Source organism: Camarhynchus parvulus, chromosome 1A (genome assembly GCF_901933205.1).
Source record: "Camarhynchus parvulus chromosome 1A, STF_HiC, whole genome shotgun sequence".
Lineage (NCBI taxonomy): Eukaryota > Metazoa > Chordata > Aves > Passeriformes > Thraupidae > Camarhynchus > Camarhynchus parvulus.
In genome coordinates this window covers 7710785-7734299 of record NC_044586.1, presented here as the reverse complement: position 1 = coordinate 7734299, position 23515 = coordinate 7710785, and the positions used below count along the sequence as shown (strand labels likewise).

The 23515-nt window shown below is 43.9% G+C and overlaps 1 protein-coding gene across 2 annotated transcripts in view; it reads right to left on the bottom strand.

Moving 5' to 3' along the window:
* Window positions 1–10036: 10036 nt before the first annotated feature.
* ETV6 (ETS variant transcription factor 6) overlaps window positions 10037–23515 on the bottom strand; it is a 123312-nt gene continuing 109833 nt past the window's right edge. Inside the window, exons 6-8 of one of the 2 annotated variants that reach the window (XM_030959450.1) lie at window positions 16321–16463; window positions 13918–14018; window positions 10037–10916 (exon numbers count right to left, since the gene is read on the bottom strand). In XM_030959450.1, the coding sequence (XP_030815310.1) occupies window positions 10811–10916; window positions 13918–14018; window positions 16321–16463 (350 nt within the window). In that variant the 3' untranslated portion in view covers window positions 10037–10810. The remainder of the gene's footprint in view (window positions 10917–13917; window positions 14019–16320; window positions 16464–23515) is intronic. The other variant, XM_030959451.1, reaches the window with a different exon arrangement.

Here is a 23515-nt window from a genome sequence, read left to right as displayed (position 1 = left end):
AACACTGCAGTGAAACGAGATCAAAAGAGCAAAAGACAACAGGACATTTATTTTGTGGATTGGAAATTGCTCACTCATTGCATACAGACCACATATGGCTGTGACCCACAGGAGGCATCTGTCTTACATAAAAAGAATCAAGGTGGAAGAAGTAGAAGTGAACTAGATGCTTGTTTTCTGATTAGGACTGCTTAAATGGCTCTTGAAGAGGTGAATGAATTGATTTTCCCCTTTGTTTTTCTGGCAGTAAGCCTTGGGGTCTAACGAGCTCATTACAAATAGCCTTGTGCCCATCACTAACAGGTAAAGAAGAGCAGAATTTCTCTTCCTTCCCCTTCCCCTCTGCAGCAGCAGCAGCAGCTACAGCTGTTCAGCAAAGCCTCACAACACTATTTTTTTTTTTCTGAAAATTGACTTCCCAACCCAGGAGACAAGGCTTGGTTGACATTTTGTGGAGGAAGGATGAAACAGGACAGAGCTGAAACACTTCCCTCTTTTGTAAACAAAGCTGTGACAAAAACAGTTGTTTTGAATTTAAAGAAAATGTTTTCATTTGGAAAATGAATAATTTCCTGAAAGACTTATGGCTGAATGAAAAATATTTCCTTCTTTGTGAAATTCTCTTGGATAACCATTTACTCTGTCACAATTGCCTCTCACACCTGTAGCCATGTTCTGTTGCTGGCTTTTCAGCAGGGACTGAGCATCTCTCCTCTGCCCCTTCCCATGCAAAATCCATGGGTTTTGTTGACTTCAATGAAAACTGCAGGTTAATCAGTCCTTTAGGAAGTTTCCTAAGTCTCGAGATGGACTTGACTTGGTTTTTAGTAGTGGGTCCTTTTTTTGTACAACAGCCTTTTGCTGTGAAATTATCTCTATTGAAACTCTTCCAGTTGGGAAATACATGACTTGACAACAGTGGATGCCTCAGTCCTTGAGAGGCCTTAGGTCTGAGGCTGATTTTGTACTGTCATTTCGTCTGTGTTGGGATTTGGTGGATGTCAGGACTGAATACAGGTCTCTGCAAAGTACCACCAAAACAAATTGTTGTGTTTTTTCACTTCAGGGTGGGAATTGACTTGGTTGAGAAGGTTGCTGTGAGGGTTAAGTTTTACTTTTGTAGTAAACCCTCAATTTTTTCTGGGTAGGAGATATTTTATGGACACTGCTCAGATCTCTATGTTGCACAGACTTTATACAGCCCTAATTTCCATTGGCTTTAGCAGAGCAAAGGTGTCACCTCATGCATGAAATTGTTACTGTGGGATAGCAGATGTCTCTGGCCCATTTTCCTCCTGCTCTGTGTAAGGTTGAGGAGATTTTAGTGGTGGGTCAGATTATGTGAACTAACTACTGGGTGAAGTCCTGGCCATGTGAAATTTGTCTGCCCATTAATTATTCTTGCTTGCTGATTCCATGGAAATTTTAGGAGTGATCTGGAATGTGGAGCTGGGGAGGAAGAATCTGTGAGGCAGCAGGTTCCAAAGAGCATTCACCAACACTAAGAATATTTTGAAAAGAAATGAAGACATGCTGACGTGTTTGCTACTGTATTTGCAGGCAATCTCCCCAGGGTCATTCCCAAGTGGAGAGAGAACCTCCCACTCTAGCTGCAGGGCTGGAAGAAGCATGATTGTTGGGTTATCTGGGTTCTCATGGGACCAGAAGGACATCTCAATGTGTGTTCCTCCCTTTCCCCATTCTGTTTCATATCAGCCAGTTCTCAATAGAGTGATGTGCTCTCTGGAACCTTTCCTGCAGGAAAGAGCTGGTGAGCACCCCAAGAAACAAGTGTGGATGTGTCCTGCAGCTCTCTGGGCCACAAGCAGTCCCTCCAGGAAGCCACTAAGGAGCCACTAAGTTCCTCCCTTGCTTACTGTCTTGGTTTGAAAAGACAGGTGTCTGCTAAGGAAGGCAGGAGCCTCTCTTGAAATGGAGAATGTAAACCCCCTCCCTCCGAATTATTATAATTTTGAAACTAAGGGGCTCTCAGGCAAAGATATGGGAATAGGAATAACAGTTCTTTACTAGGAAAATTAAAATACAAATGCAGTAGTACAAAAAAAAACCAAAAAACCCCACTGACAGAGTCAGGATAGCCCCTGACACTCTGTTGGTCAGGGTGTTGGTAGCAGTCCAAATGAAATAGTGGCTGCAGCCCTCCTGCAGTGCCAGGTGTGGTTCTGTTGGAGCAGAGATCCTGTAGAAGGGTGGAGTTTTCCTCTGAAGTTCCTGTGGTGGTGTAGATGGGTTTGGTCTTCCTCAGGGAATCCAATGGGGAAAAAAAGCTGCTCCTCTGGGAATCTAGCGGGAAAAGACTGTCTCTGGTGTTCCAAATCTCAGATTCTATCCAGGTAGAAATGCTTGGTTCCTCCCCCTGGGCAGAGCATCTCACAATGGGATGATGTAAGTTTATCAGTCATGCAGTGAGACTCAATGGACTATGAACAGAAGATATCCCTTGGAGGGAGGATGCATGTGGAAGAGATAAAGGAAACTGCCCCACCTGGTTTTAACAGATGCTAATAGAATACAGACTTTTGATTACATCTTGCATTGCAACCTAAGACACTTAGCTGGAAAAAAGAGTAAGAGTTGCACTGATTGCAGTCAGTTAGGATCTCCATGTGGGAATACCGTGGTTTGCAGAAGTTAGAGAAGCACAGTGAAAGCTAATGGTTGGAAGCAGAACTAAGATGGAGTTAAATGGGGAAAAAAAGGACACATTTTAATGCAGGAAATGAGGAGGTGGAATCCTCATTTTGCAGGGCTTTGAACAGAGGCCTGCTTAGATCCTGCAAGCACACATTGGCCAAGTGAAAGTGACTGACCTTGGCCCTTCCTGTGGTGAACACTCCCTGCTTTCCTTGTCGGATCATCCAAACTGACTCTTGGCTTGCCTCAGCTTTCACGCAACCCCTGCTTCTTTTCCTCACTTTCTTCTGACGGGTCATGCACTCACATCTTTCCGCAGACTACTGGAAACAATACCTGCTTTGTCTGAGCTGTCTTCAGTTCCTTCCCTTCACCTTGTCAAACACCAGGAAGGGTTGACTTGGAAACTTTGTCCATTTAGCGGAACTTGGCTTCAAGTCAACAACCCCAGGCTAACAGTGTTTATCAGGCAGTAGGAGATCAATTCTAATTCCTGAACAGTTATCATTCTTCCTGTTGTGGCTGTTCTCCAGCACTTTGAGATGCTGGGAAACTTTATGCAGAGGTGTTTGCAGGAGGCAGAGAGATTGATGTGTCCCTGCAGGTTTTACAACTGATCCTATCGGCCATAATGACCTCTACTGTCTTATGGGAGGGCACTGTGTTTTCCTTTTTTCCCCCTAAATGTTGGTTGTAGTTTGTGACAGCAGTCACACAAAGAGGGTCTGCCTGGTTTTAAATTGATATCTCAGCCTGGTTTCTGTGCTAGCACTGAGGATGGAGGAGATGCACACACTTTCTTTTGTTGACAAATGGACAACACTGAAGAAAACAGGTGTACTGCTCCAATTCTCTGTAGCAATTCCCAGATTATTTCTTTCCCATTTGTACATTTAGCCTGCCCCAGTTTGCCAAGAATCACAAGAAATGGGTGTCCTGCAGAGTGACAACCTAAGCCTTACCCTTCACTGGACATCTAGCCAGGGGTGGAGAGATAGTCAGTAATAGAGAGGTTGCCCAAGTTATGATGACTAACCCTGGGAGATGGTCATTAAGCACTGTTAGTGCTGTCCTTTTGAGCAAATGAGGGCTGTTACAGCAGGGATACAACAGTACTGCCACAGGGGAGGAGGAAAAAGGCTGTTTCATTAACTGGTGACACTGGCACTGTCGGACCCAGATCAGGCTGAGCTGGTTACTGAGTATCCACTCCCCTTTTTCCAAGGCAACAAGGTGAGGAAAGAGCATGGACGGATGAAGGTGGGAAGACAGGCCCTTGCCCCTCTTTTTCTGCTCTGACTTCAAAATGACATAAAACTTTTCAGTTGATTGGGGAAAACAGGTAGGGACACCTAGAATGAAGAAACTGATGCGATTTTGTTCATCATTGGCACAGTCTTGTCTTACATATTGTGCTGGAGTTCTGGCTGCCCTGGCATTGATTTCTTCACACCTCATGTCCTTGGTTATTTTATAAAGTGGGTCCTGGGAAGTTCATCCTCACCTGGCTCTCTCTGGGCTCTTAGGAGCTGCTTGGGGTGGTGAAAGCTTGAACCAGGCTGCAAACCTTCCCTTCCTCCCTCCGCAGCTTCTCACTTGCTGGGCACGGCAGGATGGCAATGTGCAGTGGGACATTTCTTCTGAAGTAGCTCATGAAATTGCATCTTTCTCCCATCAGGTGGATATAATTTAGCTCAGCTTCCAGTTCTGCATGGTGAGGAGGCTGCAGCAGAGCTGAGCAAGGTGTGCCTGTGGTGAACCCAGTGTAACAGCAGATCCCTGGTGTGTGGGAATCCAGTATGGACAGACCTGACGTGTGGTAGATCCACCTGTTCCTGTGCTGTTGGAATATTACACTGACACACCAACCTTTTCTTTCAGGTGATTAATGAAGCACGTTTGGTTTTGGGCTTCATGCTGTGGCAGTGCATCTTTTCTCTCCTCACATCTTTCCTAAGTGGCTCTTTCTGCTTTGCTTGGAAGCTGCTTCGGTTTCAAACTGAGGTCAGCGTTTTCTTGTTTGCTTGTGTCTCAGAGGTGGCGTTGCATCTGGGAGATGTGAAAACCTTTCTTCCTACATAATTAAAAAATGCTGTCAGCAGCCTCTGTAGGTCCCCAGGGTGTGTGGACAGTCACTGAGGTCTTCTCTGACACCCTTGCAAAATCTCTCCTGGTCAGTGTTGGGGAGCCGGATGGAGGAATTGTGCATCACCATGCTTGTGGCAGCCGTAGTCTGCAAACCTCTGCATTGTCCATGCTCCCTGTGCTGGTGTTGGCCTGGGAGCTTCCCTTTGCAGCTCAGTCAGTTTTGAAAATGGGAAAGAGGATATACTGAACATGCACTGCTCTGCCTCTTCTGTTCCAGAGCATCCAAAGCATGTTCTCTGCACTCAAGACTAGTTCTTGAACTGAGACCAATCCTCACTGGAACAATAGCCAAAACCACTGAGAACTTCTTCCACTATGCCTTTGACCTGCAGCATTTGCTATTGTTCAGAGTGCGAAAGGAAGCTGTGCCAAGGTGTAGGATACATCTATTTCCTCTTCTAAAATTAAAGGAAAATGGCCTTAAGGGACTGAATTATGGTGGAACACACCTTGTTTCCTTCTTGCTTGATGTCTTGGCTCAGAAAGGGCTTTGCTTACTGTTTACTCTTTGCCTTTGTGTTTTAAAAACACCAGTGAAAGGAACCAAAAAATAAACAAATACTGAGCAAGGAGCAGCTGAGTGCTCCTAGCTCACACATCAGCCAGATTGTCATGGGTCATCCTGAGCTATAGATGGGATCCAAACATTTTAACCTGCCATGAAGATAAGGATTTGTTGAATGAGATCAGAGGAGGGCCACAAAGATGATCAGAGGGCTGGAGCATCTCTCCTAAGAGGACAGGATGAGAGTGAGGTTGTTCAGCCTGGAGGAGGCTTCATGGAGACCTTAAAAAGACTTGATTTTATCTGAAGGAAGCCTACATGGAAGTTCAAGTTTTTACAAGGGCATGGAGGTGATGGGACAAGATGGAATGACTTTAAGCATAAGGAGCGTAGGTTTTTATTAGATACTAGGAAGAAATTTTCCCCTGTGAGGATGGTGAGACCCTGGCACAGTATGCCAGAGAAGCTGTGGCTGTTCCAGCCCTGGAAGTGTCCAAGACCAGGGTGGACAGAGCTTGGTGCAACCTGGGATAGTGGAAAATGTTCCTGTCAATGGCAGGGGTGGAGTGAGATGAGCTTTAAGGTCCCTTCCAGCCCAAACCATTCTGTGATCCTTTGAGTTGCTCCCACCAGAGAGCACTGGCTGTGGGCTGTGTGCTGCTGACAGGAGGTATTTGCTGTGGCATTTGGTGGCATCTCTCTCAAGCAGGGCTGTGTTTGTTTGTTTGCTGTGGCATTTGGTGGCACCCTTCTGGAGAAGGGATGTGTTTGTTTATTTGCCATGGCATTTGATGGCACCTCTCTGGAGCAAGGATGTCTTTGTTTGGTGTGGCTTTTGGTGGCATCTCTGGAGCAGGGATGTTCAAAAACCCTCCAGAGGCCTCACACTGTCAAAAGAGAGGGACAGGCACAGCAGGGAGCAGTTTGTGCCACCTCATCTTGCTCTCCCCTCACCTCCTGGTTAGGGATGGACACTTGAAAATACAGTCCTGCTATGCTGGAAGAGAGGGGCTGGGTTTCTACACTCATTTGCAAAGATGAATATTCTTTAAAACCTCTTTCTCTCCAGTCTTTGATCTGCCCTGTTAAGCGGGCTAAAAAGATGCATCAGTCATCACAGCAACTCATTTTTGGTTTTTCTTTTTTCTTCTACGTCCACTCCAAGAGAAGGAAGGAGAACCAGGTACACACATCCAGTCATTAGAGGGCTACTTGCCTTATCTCTCAGGACAGACAGCAAAGTAAATATTTCAAGGGACAGCCTTAACTTTTCTGAACAACACATCCCAGGGAAGATCAAGGCACTGCTCATACATGTTTGGGCAGGGGGAGCCTGCAGGTTTCATTTCCTGACTGAAAACAGCTGCTGTGTGCTATACTCTTAGGTACCATGGCTCTTAAAAAGAAATAGCCTTGTAGCAATGATTGCACCAACAAATTTGGCATTCCTGCTTTTATATTAAATTTTTTTATTGAGATGATGTAATTACAAGCATTTTAAAAATTATTTGCAACTCACTGGCCCTGAGAATAGGCTTGTTTTTGTTTTGTTACATTCATTTGATTCAGTCCCTTAGCCCCACACCTTAAAAAAACAAAAGCCATCATCAATAAAAACACTAGAATTTTATTTTTTTTTTAAAAAAGACCTCAAACTCTGGATTCGCGTACAGTTGCAGTCTGACAAAAAAGATCTGGAGAATGCATATGTGGAGTTTGAAATATGGGGAGGATGGCAGCAACTTAGTGTTCACAGAAAGGGCCCCAGTAGTGTTCTCTGGATGGAGAGGCAGTCAACAGGTGTCAAACTTTAATCCAGAAAATATTCTGCTGTGGAACTGCGGCGTGCCCTGCCTGCCTGACCTGTGGCTTGTTGAGGCTTGTAGCAAGGTGATGACAATGAAGGTCCCACTTAACCTTTGCATAACCACTTAGCCACTCAGAACCTTTCTGGGTGCTGAGGTTGGCAAGGATCTGGTCAAACCCTCTCTGGTCAGGCAGGGCCAACCAGGCACAATGGCCAGGACCGTGTCCAGGTGACTTTGTGTGTCTCCAAGGATGAAATGCTTTCTCCCTTTCCCCACTTGCTCTGGTGGCAAAGGCAGAAAGTTTGGCTGTTTTGCTGCTGGCAAATTCTACACTGGGAAATCAGAAACTGGGGGAGGGGAGGAAGGCAGGTGTCAGTGTTGGTGGAAAGACAGAGTTACCTTTGCTAGCCCTGGCAGGCATCGACACATTCCTATGGCTCAGGATGTTAATGTTGTCTTTGCATTCCCAGTGGATGTGAGGTCAATGGGAATCTCCCTCCTGCAGCTGCTCTAGCCCGCCACTACTTTTTTATTTTTAGTCATACCTAATAAACTCACTTCAAGACCCCAAGAGCAGTTCAAGTCCTGCAGTTCCCACAACAGGCCCCAAGGCCCTGCAGTCCTGGCAGCTCCAGTGTCACCCACACCATTCCCTTTGGCACCTGGAGACCTGGCAGGAGACAGAAAGGGCCTCTGTGGGACTGGTCTGTTCCAAGGTCAAAGGCTTCTTTCGTTCCAACTAGCATCAGCCTTGAGAAAACCCCTTCTCTGTGGCTGTGATGACCTTAAGATGTCCTTTATGTGTGAACTGGGAAGAGTTTCCACCAGCCACAAACATTTTTTCCCCTTTGACTTAGACTGTGCAAGTGGAAGTGATTGCATTTCTTTGTAAAGGTGAACATTTCCACTCTAAAGCTTCCCTACTGGACAATGCGTGATTTTCCTGTCTTACCCAGTGCTGAGGATGGACTTAATTTGGTAGATAATGGTGAGGAAATGGGTGGATTGTCTCTGGTTCTCTGTATTCTGCAGTGTGCACCTTGGCCATGACAAAAAGCTGTGACTCATCAGAGCACTTTATGCAGAAAGTCTCTACTGGTTTTTTTTTGCTCCCTCACCATCTTATAACAGCAGGCTGAAGAAAGTAATGCAGTTATGCAGTTGTCTAGACCACAGCAGTAAAGAGGATGAATCATCCTCTGCAAAAGCTTTCTCTTTCTACCACTGGACACCCAAGGATCCAGCTAGAGCCTTTCGTTACATTGGCACTTCTGATCACACTCCATCTGTCAAATTCACCACTTCATCCAGCTCCTGAGACCTGGCTGCAACTTGGGGGCCCTTGAGCAATGTGACAGAGTAACTCCTTGGGCCCTTGGTCTCAAGTGACCATAGGTTTCAGATCTGTCACTACTGAAGTCCCACAGTGTTTCCCAATCTCATGCCTCATGAGCTCCAAGGACTTCAGAGTCATCCCACAGACAGGTGACACATTGCTAAAAAACACTCCCCTGTCCATTATTTTGAGGCAGAGCAGATCAAGTACGTGGTGTGCTGGAACTTGTAACTTACTGACTGTGATTTTATAGAAAAACATGGCTGGGAAAAGCTCAGGGACAAATGTACACCCTGTCATTCCTCATCAGATACTGGCTCAGAAAAATCTCTCCTTGTTGTACGATGCTTATCTACACCCTTAACAAAGCTGTTCCTTCTACGACCTGTGACTCAATATAAAGTCTTTGGTGAGATTGGCCTATCTCTGTTTAAACACAGGGGACACTGTTCATTGCAGAGTGCCATTTTTTCCTGGATAGATTAACCCTCTTGTTAAATACATGGAAAGAGCAAATGTCATGTTGGTTTAATAGCTGATAAAAGCTCTGTCATGGGAATGTACCTTGTTTTTTGGTTGAAATGGATTAGATTAACTTTTTGATTTTTTTCCAGATCTAGTTTCTTTTATGTTTCCATTAAAGAGGCTTTCTGCTTTTAATGCACTGCTGTGGACATGCTTTCTTTCAGGCACCATGTGATTCCTGTACTTTTCCTATAAACCTTCTCCCTCTGCAAGCATCATTTCTGCTGCTAGATCTTCCTTCCATTCAAAGGACCCCTGCTGATGGATCACTGGACACCACAGACATTCCTGTCCTGGTGGTCCAAGCTGTGAAATGAAACAGGCCAGCAGTTTCTCTTGTTTGGGCATCAAGGACTGCTGAGCTTTCTGTGACCAAACTAGGCACAGCTCTTTGCCTCATGCCAAGCACCCTCAGTGCAGCAAACCAAATGGAGGCACCTTGCAACCAGAACAAAACCCCAAACCAAGAAAGCAACACAGATGTAGGGTTTGTTTTTCTCTTGTCTTAAATCATGTTAAAAACAGGCAAGCTGGGACAAGCTTCCTTGATGGCAGAGCTGTAGGATGGGGGAGGGCAGTGGGAGGCATAAAAAAAAAAAAACCAAATCCCAAAACAAAGCCAAAATCAATTACAAGATATAAGTATAGCTATTTGGTCTCTAGTTCTCTAACATCAGATTTTGGAGTGGTGAATCATCTACCTCTCCAGCAGCACAAAATGATCCTGGAGAGGCTTCTGAGTAATACAAACCATGTGATGAGTCCCTTTGCTTTCTCCCTATGATGTAAGGAACAGTCCTTCACCTTTAACCCCAAAATTGCTAGCAGGTATGAGAAACACCCCTTCCTTCTGTAATTACAGAGACTTCAGTCTTTCTTTTTATAGAAAACTCTGAACTGAAATTCACAACTCTGCATTGTGAATATACTGGGGGGGATTACATATATATTTTTATATATATATGGAACTTTTAGATATATATACACACATATATATGTATTTGTCCCCACCCTCCCTTCCCCCTCCTCCATTCTACCACTTCTTTGCTAGAAGGAGGGAAAATGTTAACTGATAGTCACTTGCAGAGGTTTGTCACATTTATTTTTCTCCTCTCTGGAGCACTTAGGTGATTGGTTTTGGTCCATATTCCAGCAGTTAACAGCCACTTGGAGTGCTCTTTGTGAGCCCAAGCTATGCTGGGATGACAGCCCAGCCTACATGTGAAGGGTGTCTCCTCTTCATTTGACAGGTATGTGTGAGAAATTCTTTTGGTAGCTTCAACACATTTCCCAGTGGCAGCACATATAAATTGATCCAAGCAAACTGGAAGCCTTCAGCAAATCCCTTCTGTGTTGCTATTGTTTATGCAGTGTTGTGTCATGAGACTTGCACAGAAAATAAGAGCACTCTATTTCCATAGGAAAGCCTTCCAAAAACAAACAAAAAAAAAAAAACAAAAAAGAAGAAGCATAATCTGATGTCTTGTCCTATGTGAGATAAGGAAAGTCAAACTGCATGTTTATTAGGGAAAAAAAAAAGACAAAAAAACCCCAAAACTGAAACAAACCAAAAAGAAAGAAAAAACTCAAGGGAGACTTTGTAGGAACAGTGAAGTAGTGCATAAGTCCAGGCTTTCTCCCCTTGGCTTTCCTGCCAGCACCACTTCTGCCGGTGAGTTTGTTTTGTTAAGGTGCTTCAGGTCCTGCGTGGTCTTCAAGCTAAGCAGTGACCTCAAGTACTGCTCCTGTGCTGTTGCTTCCCCTCCCAAACCGTGCCGACCATCGGGCTGATGTTCCTCCCCTGGACCCACAGAGGTGCTGCACCTGTTTCCTTCAGCACTCATCTTCTTGGTATATTTGTTCATCCAGTTCCTGGGATTCAAGGTGCTCCAGGCGGTCTGTCCGGCCGCTCATGATCTCGTCTGGGGTCTTCATGAACCTGCAAAACAGGGAAATAAGTGCATTTCTCAGGGGTCTCAGCTTTTATCTTCATCAGCTTGTTGAGACCCCTGAGCTCTACAGCTCTCAAGGTAATCTTTGCTGTATCCTCCCAAAGCCTTGGTATTTCCCAGTTCTCCCCAGGTGTTTTCCCTCCTCCATACCTTGAAAGGAAACAAAGAAATCACTGGCCTCTACCCTGGCTTATTGAAAGCCCAAATCTGAACCAAACCCATAGATTTTTCCAAAGAATTCTGTTTATTTCTTCTCCCTCATATTGTTTGCTGTTTTCATGTCAGATGACAGCGTGGCCCAGGTATACTCATGTGTGGTGTCTGGTGACAGAGACATGAAAGGTGTTCATGAGCATATTTCAAAGCACAAGCCCTTGCAAGGTGTGGGGAAGCACAGGGTTACTGGTTTGTGCAGGTCTGCATTGTAGGTGAGTGAGAACAACATGAAACACCAAAGAAACAGAGGGGGAAAAAGCCAAGGTCCCACTCAGAACAAGTTCCAGGAATGTAAAAAGCCCTGAAGGGAAAAGGTTTAGGGCTAGAGAACTGTGAGTAAAGACAGTCTCTTCCTGTGTTTGTAAAAAGTGTGACTGCAGTGAGGCAGCATCCTCTGTAATGAATGCCACGGCTCCCAGCACCAGTGTCTCAAGGCAGTAAGTCTGCAGGGTGCTGGAGACAGAAACTGCCTCTGGGGAGGCATGGCAGCAGCAGGAAATGAGAAAGGACATCCACCAGCCTGCAGTTTAAGTCTGCAGTCTTGGTTTTTGCCAGGACACTTGTGTACTACTTCACAGAGGTAGCACAGAAAGGCTCTGATTTCTCATTTTCAGTTTTATGATGTAGGAAGAGAGAGTGGCACAGGAAGGATGAAACACTGGTTTCAACACAAATCAGTTTCCCAACTCCCAAGCACTTCTGGAGAAATTAGGATGAAAGATGTTTATGCTGGAAGTGGTACAAAATTTCACAGTCTTTCATTAACAACATACTGGTTAACATGCAGCAGTATGAAATGTGTTACTTGTAAGAGCTGATTTTATTTCAGGTTGATGATATGCTCAGTGTCCTTGCCCCAGTGAAAACAAAAACAACCAGCAGGAGCCTTGTTACTAGCACTGACTCAGAATGGTCACTGCTAGAGCCTCTCAGCAAACACAGCATAGCCTGGAACTAACCTTTTGCCGTCCCTTCTAATTTTGGAAATCATGCGCATATATGCATTTAGGGGGAAAAAAAAGGGCTATGACTCACTGCTGTGTCACTGCTGGAAAAATGCTGCTGCAACAAACAGTGTTACAGTGGTGAAAAACTTGTATGCAGGAGTGGTGGATCAGTGCCTGGCTACACGCTGCACCAAAGCCCACGGTCAGACTGTGCCCTGATTTAAACCCTGTGACTGTCCTGCTGATCTTGCATGGCAATGAAATCAAAACACAGAGTGGTCCCACTGCCATGGGACCCATTCCCCTTTCCATGTGGGGCATGGGCTGATGTAAGCTGCACCACAGGACTTTGGGTATTCCTTCTGGCCTGGGCTTTAAGCCACATCAAGGAAACCACACTGTGGGCATTTCCAAAAGCATTTGATTGCATTAAAAAAAACAAACAAAAAACAACCCAACCCAGAACTGCATGAAAATTAAGACACACTATCTGTGATCTATTCTCTTGCAGAAGACACCCAGTCAATTTATTAGAAATCCTTTTCTGACTCCATCTTAAAGCTCCATACAGATATTTGCAGATGACAACTGCCTGCACATAAAGTCACATTTCCTATTATTTCTCTGCTTGCAAGGAATAGCCAAGAAAGGCACATTAATAACTTGATTTTTTGCAGCTGTTCTTTTTCTCTTCAGATATAAATAGGTCTAAGAAAACAACATCAAAAAGTTTTTATTGGGAATAGTGCAAAGAAATGTTTTGCTGTTTTTTTTCCCCAGTTTCCAAAGGAAATGAAGTTTATATAGCTCATGCTTTATGCTCTCTGGTGACCTTTGAATCTGTTGGTCAAATTGGCCAAGTCTGACAGAGCAAGTGAGGTCTCCAAGGGCATTAAGCTACAATGGTTTTGAGAAAACAGGCAGCCTGGCTGAGAAGAGATGGACTCCTGTTTGTGTATGCCCCCACTGAAGGGAAGGCTTGAAGAGAAGCACATTCAATGTTCAGCATCAGGAATTCCCCCAGGGCAAAGCAGTCTTCACACAAAGCCACAGAGATACAGGTACCCTTGGTACTGATGGAGCAACCTTGTTTTAACTTTCCACCAGAAAAAAAATTTACTCCTGAACACTTGATTTTGCCCATGGCTGCTTCTTTCCTTCACACTGTTAGATCCAGGCCACTGACAGCAAAGCAGTCTTTGGTCTGAGTTCAGTGCTTTGAGGGTCAGATGTGCACCAAGATTTGCTGGTGTTGTCTGAAGAGGAGTGGAGTGCTCTCACTCTCAAGCTTGTACAAGCAGCTCCCTGCTTTAATGCTGTTTCAGGCTCTGTTTCCTAAATTCTTGGTCATATCCTCCAATCAGCTGTGCTGATTTAGGAACAGCTCTTGCAGTTCCCTCTCTTCCTTCCAGGCAGCACCAAAGACGTGGTCATTGAGTGCTTCTCTTCTGCAATGCCCTTGAGGAAATGCCTGATCCCTGCTCAGCTTTCACAGGCAGCTGTGTTTGAGAAGTCCATTTGGAGTAGCTTTTCCAGCAGTTTGACTGAACCCATTTATCTAAGGTCTTAAACAATGGCACAGCCTGCACAAAGCAGTGACAAGACTTCTAATGTCTCCACTGATCATTGAGACAGGCCTGTGTTTTTGTAAATTGGTGGGGCTGCCTTAAAAGCTGGGAAGCACTGCTCTATACAGCTTTTACAAATGTATGGCCATATTCACCTGTGTTGTAACTGTGGCAATGAGGTATCCCACACACAGTCCCATCTTCCATCTTCAAAAACTAACTGTCCATAGAAAAAAATGGCAAAGAAAGAAAATTACCTGAACAAAAGCCTTTGTCCTGGCTCCTTCCGGATAATATTTAGTTTGTAGTAGTGGCGTAGGGCTCTGGACATTTTCTCATAAGTCATATTTGTTCTGTTCTGTTTTTTTCAAAAGAAAAAAGGAAAAAAAGTGCTGAGATGATTAATTAAAACCTTCCTAAGCCCCAAAATGAGTGGCAGAACTATCACAGCTACCTAAAGTAACCAAGACAGCCCAAGAAATTACATGTACAATTTTTTGCTGTTTGCAGGCCCATTCTGCCCCCACAGCCCTCATCACCTAAGTTTTGTGGGTCTCTTTCCACACAGGGCAATTTAAGCAAGGAGTTTAACAAGAACTACAAGCAAGGCTTTTCTACAGTTTCTTGGAACACAGCTAACAAAAGACTTAATTAACTACAGGAGGAGACATTAGGTGGAGAGAGATGCTCATGCCAAGTGGGATGTGACAGGTCTGTTCTTAATGAAAACACCTTTTGTAAAAGCCTGGAAATAGTGAATCTGTCAGCAATCCCTGCTTGGAGCACTGTTCCTCTGGGATTCCCCTGCATTAACTAGTTAATGCTCACAGAGCACTGTGGGGACTCTTAGCCTGTTTCTCCTCTTGTTACACAGGTGTAAACCAAGAAACCAGCTGGGTTGTACATCTGCTTCTGGGACAGATCCTCCCCTTCATTCTGGGAGCTGCTGGCCCCAAAGGCCATGGCCAGAGCACTGGGGTATACTGAAGTGTGAGATAATTCATTATAACCTTCCTCAGCCCCCAGAGTAGATGGCTCTGCTGAAGCTGAGTGTCACAAGGAAGAAGTGATAGGCACTGGCAGCAGAGCTGTCCCCAAATTAGGGACTTGGCAGAGCAGGATGAGCCCCTTAGGCTATGTCTACACCAAGGAGCAGTGGTTGCTGTCTGGCACAGACTCCCAGCAGAGACACAACTGGCAAAGCTGTGTGTGCACAAGTGTACAGCAACTGCCTCGCCGTGGGTGAGAAACACTGAACCAGTAGAAGCAGGTTTTTGTTCTGGGAGTCTCCATGTCAGGAGTCTGGCTTCACCAAAGGAAACTGATCCACCTGCCTCAAACATCCAGTAAGAACAGACCCCCTCTGCTTACCCTGACTACAATAACTCTGCAATGGGAGGCCACATCAGGAACTCCTGTGGCAATGAAACACTAACAGGGACAAAGTCTTCCCTGTAAAATCTACACTCCTCATTGGAAACCTCCCTGAAATACTGTTTGTGCTTCTTCCATTTCTTATATGCTGAAAGGCCACTGTGTTGCCCAAGTGGCCAGTGGTCTGAAGGAGCTTCAGTTTTAGACACCCAGCATGAGATCTTATGGCCCAGTTATTAATGTGCAGGTTGGGTAAGTCGGTAAGTTTCATAAAATTCCCACTAGCCCATATCTCCAGCATGTTCAGAACCACACAGGTGACAGTACAACCCTCTGGTGTGTCAGCTACTCCTCCCAGTTTTGTGTTGTCTGAGAATCTATCCCACCATCCAGGTCATTAATGGACATACAGTACTGCCCCCAGAATCAATCCCTGGGGTAAAATGACTAGTGACAGGATTTTGTGCCCTTGATCACCATCTTTGCAGCCCAGCAGATCAGCCAGTTTTCAATCTACCTCACTGTATTCTTGTCTAGGTCATTAATTAGTGTGTCTTTGAATCTGTTATGAGACAGTTTCAAAAGCCTTTCTAAAATCAAGATAAGCTATATCCACCATTCTCCCTGAATCCACTGAGCCAATCATTTTGTTGTAGATGGATATCACAGTGGTCAAGCATGATTTCCCTTTTGTAAATCCATGCTGACTATTCATACATTCATACGAATATACTTATATACATATACAGAAATATCTATGCATAACTCAGCCCCAAACTATCAAAATCAGTAATGGCTTTCCAGAGAACAAACCAGGACCTGCCCTCTTAGAAGGAAATACATAATCCTGCAGCATTTTGTGTCTGTCACAGGGCAGCCTGTGAAATCTGGGAGTTGCTGCAGACAGGAACACAGAAAGCTCCTGCTCTGTAGTACACAGCTCCTTGTAAACTACTTCTCACCAGAATATCCTCAGCATCAGGTTTTGAGAAGTAAGATGCCTTGAGAGAGAAGGATTGTTCATTCTTGCACTCCTTATAATTTTATAATTACATGCATTTATAACCAAAGGCCTTTAAACCAAACCAACCAGTACTCTCTATGAAGAATAGGCTTTAGTGCTTCAGGATGGATGCTTTCTATTTCTAATGTACACAGAATAAGATTCCAGTTTGCCAGTAGTAATTTATTTGCCATCTTTTCTTCTTTCCCCCTGCTTATAACTGAATCCTGTGATGCTACAAGAGGCAAAGTGCTGCAGGAGGAAAATGGCACTGCTCCCTTACCTTGTGGTTTCCCCACAGCCGGGCCAGCCCATTGGGATCCACTATCCGAAAGATTTTGGATTCCTTATCTTCCCATCGGATGAAATTTTCGTACCGGCTGTCAGAAAGCAGCTGATAAACATAATCCCAAAGCAACCTACAGTCTGTGAAGAGAGAAACAAGAAAAGAATTACTTTTCCCTTTTTTTTTTCCTTGTGATTAATTCTGGAAAGTTTTTGGGTGGATGGATGTATAGTGAAAGGACTGCTGGGATCAGGGCTGAAACAGCCGCTGCGACCTGAAGTAAAAATGGCTTGGCTGGTATTGAGGAATGTTTGCAAAATGGACTGGAATATACAGCATCTTCTGATGCATCCCAGTTCTCCTGACACTGAGAGAGCATCTCCATCTCATCAAAAGCTGTGTGAGGTGACCTGCTGGTCTTAGTTGTGTGTTTATGGTTGTACTGAAGCACATAAAGCTCACACAGCTGGCCCTGATACTGTTGCTGGCTGTTTTAGTGGAGAAACCACAAATCCTGCAAGCTGCTCTCCCTGCTTGAGGCTGCCCTTTTCTGTGCTAACATGTGAGTCTAAAGCATGGGCAATATTACAGCTTTCCTTTGTAGACTCCATGTGATATAAAACTGACAGCTTCTCCCATTTTCAATTTCATTTTTTGTTTTACCTTTTAAGGCTCCTGAAAAGAAACAACACCTAAGTATTATAATTACTTGAGTGCTATTGAGAGGTTAAATACTTTCTATTTGGATAATTGAATTCAAATTTCCTCTTGGCAAACACTCCTTAGGTTGCTAATTAAAGGTCTAACAGACACTTAAGTTTTAGTTTAGTGTTTTTCAGTTTCATGGCAGTCTCTTGAGACTGAGGAAGCCAAGAACTGAGCTGCTCCTACTTCCTGTTTGCAATGTGTGTGTGCAGCACAGAATAACTGGGATATAGAATATGGAATGTGAATTGTACAGAGCTGGGGGTACTGCTGCCGTCACAAACAACAGGGTTTTCACAGCTCAGCTATCCAGATTTCTGAAGTGGCTGTGGGGTTGCATTTTACTTTCAAAGCAATACCAGCCTCTGAGAAATGGCTTGTTAGAGTTGTTCAAGGGCTGCCAACCAAAGACATCCAGCTTCTAAATGCTAAAATGGATTCTTGTCAGCCTGTCTTTCTATTCCTGTCGGTCTGTCTGGGGCTGGCATGTGTTATAATGGGCATGATGACATGGGAATATAAAATACTTTTTGAAAAAGGATATGAATAACACATTTAGTGGGCACACCTGAAATGGACAGAGATTTTAAAGTTATTTTCCCACTTCCAAACTGCAAAGAGTATCTCTGACACTAGTACTGTCTAAAAACCAGAGCTTAGTTTGCCAGTGCCCTTGCTTTATTCTCTCCCTGCCACTCCTACAAAGAATAAAGCATTTTGTTTTGAAGAGATGGCACCTGGCAAAAACCACAGGTTCCTATTCTGGCTGAATGGTCACCTCATCCCTGACATCTACAAGAGGAGAAATGTGAAAGGCAAGAGACAAGAATTTTTGCTTGGAAAAACCTTCTTTTCATTATCATTTTTCATAGGAAAACATTTTCCACAGAAAAATGTCCATCCCCACTGGAGATTTTTCTAGGTTTTAATTTAAAAAATGAAACCTGGGCACAAGTTTCCCTGGACTAAGTGAGAGGTCTGAAAACTGAAGTTGAATTCTACCACTTGAATTTCTGTAATCCCCCCTCACAAATTCACAACACAATTCTTACATTGCCTTTCTGTCACTGTTTTTGCACACACACACACACACACACACACACACACACACACACACACACACAAAAAAAATCTTATTTTTTACACTTCATTTATGATTCAAGACAAGGGAGATTATATTGCTCTTCTGCTTTGTGCCTTTTAATATTGTGGGGGGTTTTCAGATAAAAGGGTTGTAAGGTCCTGCTTAAGTGGTTCTTTGACATACGTGCAATTCATTCCAGAACTTCTTCAATGCAAGAAGTGTATAGAAAATGTCTTTTTTAGTTCAAGAATCCTTGGAGTCAGCTGGAGGGATGGTGCTCCTGAAGCAGCAAGTCAATGTCAGGCTTTGTCATATTCTTGAATGTTCAACCCAGGGCAGACAACCTCCAATTACAGCACGTTACAGATCATATTTACAGTTTTGCAGGGATATGATTTACACTCCTCTTTACTTTCACCTCTTAATTTGCAATAGGCAATGTTATTTTTAATCCCTCTCTCTCACATTCAAACACACACCCGGGGCCCCCTTCTGCACAAAACCAAAGAAGCACACAAAAAAAATCAACCTGAGATGTCCAGGTGGAAACAAGGAGAGCTTCAGAGGGTAAGAAGAGCTAGGATTCAAGTGCAGATTTGGTTTTTTTATTGTTCAATTAGTTTTTAGGATGGATTCAGGCAAAGCTTGACTATAAATACACTTCAAATGAGACAAACAGATCTGCATCTTGAGATCTTCACAAGAAAAATCCTAAGTGATCAAGGGCCCCATCCCATATTCTCAACTGACTGAGCTGCTCAGACTTGCAGAGGTATTTAGTAGGCTGGTGGAATTCACAAAAAACCCCAACCACCCAAGTATCTGAGACTACTGTTTGCTTCAACAATAAAACTGAAATCCTTGAAAACTCTTCTTGGTTCCTACAACCACTTAAAAACTTGATTTCAAACCATATGGCTGTCTATCAGCAAATTCAGATATATGACTCAGTTGCAGTAATTTACTGAGCATCAGGGCAACTGTGGCAATTGTGTCTCAAGCCACTGCAAATAGAAAATAAAAAGCATTAAACACCAGCAGGAAAGATTCAGGCTCACTGCATTTCTTCTCCCCAGAGTTGAGAGCTCCAAGCACAAGTTATTTATCTTGGAGCAGCTGATGCTTTGCAGCACACTTTACCTGTGTATGAGCTCTGCCTGCACAGGACCTAAAGCAGCTTCCTTCCTTCTAGTTTCACTTGGGACACCTTTAGGAACTTGAGCACAGGCACTCAAGGGTTTTTTGTTTGTTTTTAACCACAAATGGCTGCCCTACATATCTTTCTCCACAGATTGCACAGTAAAAAATACGAGGTGTGGAGGGTTCTCCCTGACTGACAGAGGATCACTAATTAAATAATCTACCAGCAGAGACCATCTTTAACAGGACATTAGAGACAATGAGTCCAGGCTACCTGGGAACTCTCAGAGCTTGGATTATAGCAGAGCCCATCTGCAAGCCTGTGAAACTGGTCAAAACCCAAGAAGAGGTGATGCTAGAAAATGCTTTTAAAAGGAGCTTCTCTAATAGGAAAAGAGGCACCTCCACAAAAAGGCTGCTGGAAATGACAAATAACCTGCTCAGGCATGGGATTCTTGGGCAGCCCTGTGCTGGGCCAGCAGCTGGACTTTGATGATCCTTGGGGGTGCCTTCCAGCTCAGGATGCTCTATGATTCTGTGATACAGAAAGTTGCATTTTCCAGGAAGGTCAGAAGTGTGATGTGTATTTTTAGGAAGGACAGAGGAAATGGCAAGAAGGACTTGTACGTGGCTGGTTGTTTTGTAAATGTCAATCACTTGTATGAGGGAAGTCTGGATGGTGGAAATGACTCCATGAAGATTCAATCTCTTCCTTGGCTGTCAGAAGGCCTCTGAAGGAGTTGCTGCATGAGGGGTGTGTGTTGGCTAGGGAGTAATAGCAAAAAGCACATGGATGCTGTTGATGCCAAGCAAGTTTAAAAGTGTGGGAGATTCAGTCAGGGAGTTGAGTCAGGGTTGGTACCTAAATTGTTTGAGCATGCTGTGATTTCCTGCCTTTTGGCTAAAATAAGCTTACTTAGAAAGCAACTATGCCTTCCTAGCACAGGGAAACATCATTTCCCCCTAGCACACACAAACTTTTTTTTTCAAGTGAACTCAGATGGTTGAACTTTGCACATTCTGCAGCTACAGAGATTTAGCTGCAGATAGAGCTGGGACTGAGAGGCTTTAAGGTGATGTAGCTGGGAGTGGGAAGGTGGAGTGGTGAATGGCCTCATCAACGTGAAAAGGGCTCCTAAACACTGGCACTTCCATCCCCTACCATTTTCTCAGCTGTAATACTGAGCAAGTCTGAGCTGTGTAATTAGCTGGGAATTAGGGCAAACTGCAGCTTCAAATGGAGAGGTATGGCTACAACCTTCCTAATGCTTCCAGAGGGACTTTTACAGTTGTGTACAAGGTAGTGATAAGGTGTAGAGTACTTAGCTGGTTCTCAAATTGTCTGCCATAAGCACTGCCCTACATGTGCAAGAGGCAGCAGTTTCCCACTCCTGCTAATAAAAACCATGTTATTATTAATTGATTAGGCAGAGTCTTCTGAATACACACCTAAAGAATACCAGCATATAAATACTTCCTAAAAGCTACATGATAGTAATAAATATCCCTTAGAATTGAAATACCATCTCAGAATGATCTGTAAATGAAACATTATGGATCTTACGTTTCTAGTATTTTGATATTTGTCCAGCCATTACAAATGACTTCTCCAGTTCATTTGGCCAAGGTCATCTTCATGTTGCAGTAGTGAGAGGTCTCACATCTGTGCTCCCTAGGACTAAATAATGCTGTTAACAATATAGGCATTTGCATGCTAAAGACCTCTTTTGTTCAGGATATAACATTCCCCATCACTAAAATATTCCTTAAAGCACACTCTATCTGAGCCCTCTGTTGTTTAAATGGGACCCATGGTGCAGAGCTGGCCCTCTTCATGAAGTAACTACCAAAACCCTCTGTAACCACAGAAATGTTTTGTGAGACCCACCCACATCTTGCACTGGAGAGCAGTATATAAAAAGTGTTTGATCTGGCTGATGACTGCCTTGGAGCCCAACATGGCTCCACACAGGAAGAGATGCCAAAGGAATGTTGTCATACTCCCTCTGACATCAGCTGAGGCCTTACCCCTTGCTGTGTAGGTTAGCCTAAAATCTCTCCAGCATGATATCATTTGACTTAAATGGTTCTGTGATTTCTACCAGCTGAAGAGTTCCCCAAGCTCAGCCCTGTTTATTTTACAAGCTGATTTGAGCTTCAGCTGCATTTGTTCAGAGTGAAGCAAACAATGGCTGTTCACAACTGAAACTCATGACTAGAACCCTGGAAGTTCTCTGGCACTCTGGTTTCTCTAAGAACACCTGAAGTGTGTGTGAAGACATCATGGTGATGATGCTCACGGTGTCAAAAAGATGAACGGATGTAATTCACAGTCACTGGAGCTGGGGAAGGGCTTTCAGTCCCAGAAAGTCTCTGACCTTGGCAATGCCACTGTCAGAGTGCTGGGAATGGTCTGACTGGGGAGTTTCCTTAACAGACATGCTGCAGGAGCATTGTGCTGTGTTGAGATACAGTCCAGCCTCAAGATCTATCATTTTAGCAGAGAAAACCAAAAGAAAAAAGTAACCAAGTCTCATGGTTAAGGGTTCAAATGGCTCTGAGGCCTGGGGGAGCACTGACCACTCCTGAGATGGAGCATCCTGGTCATCAGTGTCTGTTAATCCATGTCCAGGTCACTGAGGGAAAATAGTTTTCTTTCTGTGAATGTTGCTGCTGGAAGCAGGATGGTAAGCTGGTACAGTAAAGCCAATGTTTTTTTGTGGAGAAACCTCCTGACAGACAACTGTTTGTTCAGCTCAGTAAATTCAAGCTGGGGCTGAGTAAAGAGGTTGCCAGATCACACAATACAACAGTTACATGTTGCTTCAGTCTTGTACCCAAACACTAAGTGGGAGATCAAGCAGAAGGAGAGAGGAAACCTGAGACAGTCATGCTGCTAACAGTTGTACTGTGAGGCTGTAAAAATAACAGAGCAAGATGAGGCCAAGCTCTGTCTTTGGCAATAAAAACTTGTACAGGGAAGGAGGATCCAAAATATACCTCAAAATATACCTCATGTGGTTGTAGAGAAGAGCACTGAAATCACAAGGAATGTGTAATAGATGGATCACAGACCATTTGATAGATGAAGTCTTTGAAAACTAAAGACTGTTGTATCTGTCTTTACAAAAAATACTCTATTTTTTCTATTTTTTCTTCTTCTCCTCTTCTTCTGCTCCATCTCCCCATCCCCACCAAATAGATGGGCATTTTCAGTATTATCTTCAAGTGCTGTTCTTTTCCTGCTCCACCACAATGGCAGAAAAGACTCCTGCTAAAGAAACTGATTCTCTGATTCTCCTGTGGCTTTTCCTCAGCTTTACTGCTCATGAAAGGCAATGACTGGAAAAGAAATTCAACCTCTGCCTTTTCATATGCACTTCTTACAAACACCTCACAACCTCTCTGACATCAGAAAACCAGCCAAACACATTAATGATGGGAATTTAACAATTAAGAATGATGTTTTACCTTCAGAATTGTACTTCAGAGAAGTTGGCAAAAGCAGGAATTACTTAATTGCGGCAAAGGCATTCCCAACAAGGGTAATAATTTTTAACCCCACAATGTGAGAATCTCTACTATCTTCCCTTCCCTTCCCAGAGATGCAGAACAGCCTTTCCAGTTTAATGTTTGCATTTGAATGAACATAAACTGATGTGTGTGCTTGTAAGTGATTGGTATTAAAGCCAGACTTAAATAGGCCTGTCTCTGGAGACAGTGAAGAGTGGTGTCAACACTGTAAACAAACAGTGTTCTCTCCTGGTTTAACTAAGAGGTTTCAAAGTGATCCAAGTTTGCTTTGTAGAATAAAATCTGAATTACTGAAACGACTCTAACCTGAAGGAAGTGTGCAGTATACAGGGAAAATAAGGGACCTATTTCCATTAAAAGGCAAATTTCTTAACATCCTGCTGACCCCAAGGGATGGTTAGGGTACTCTGAAGCCACTTATCTGTCTAGCCATGGGATGCAAATGGGTGCTACAGTACAGTAATGAGAAGAATGAAATCTAAACACCTGAGCTTTACTCTGGCTCGGTCAGTCCCGGCTTTTGAGTAGACCTGAACAAGCCCAGACTGTAATTTCTGCTCCTGTAACTGTGCAGTAAGAATGAGACAGCTGTGAAGCAACACACTTCACAGAAAATCTACAACCACCTATCCAAGCCACTGCTATTCAGCCATGGTTTGAGCTTGAGTGTCATTAGTTAAATTGGCAGGGAAGGCCCACTTTCATGCCCAAATTAATTGTTAATGCCAT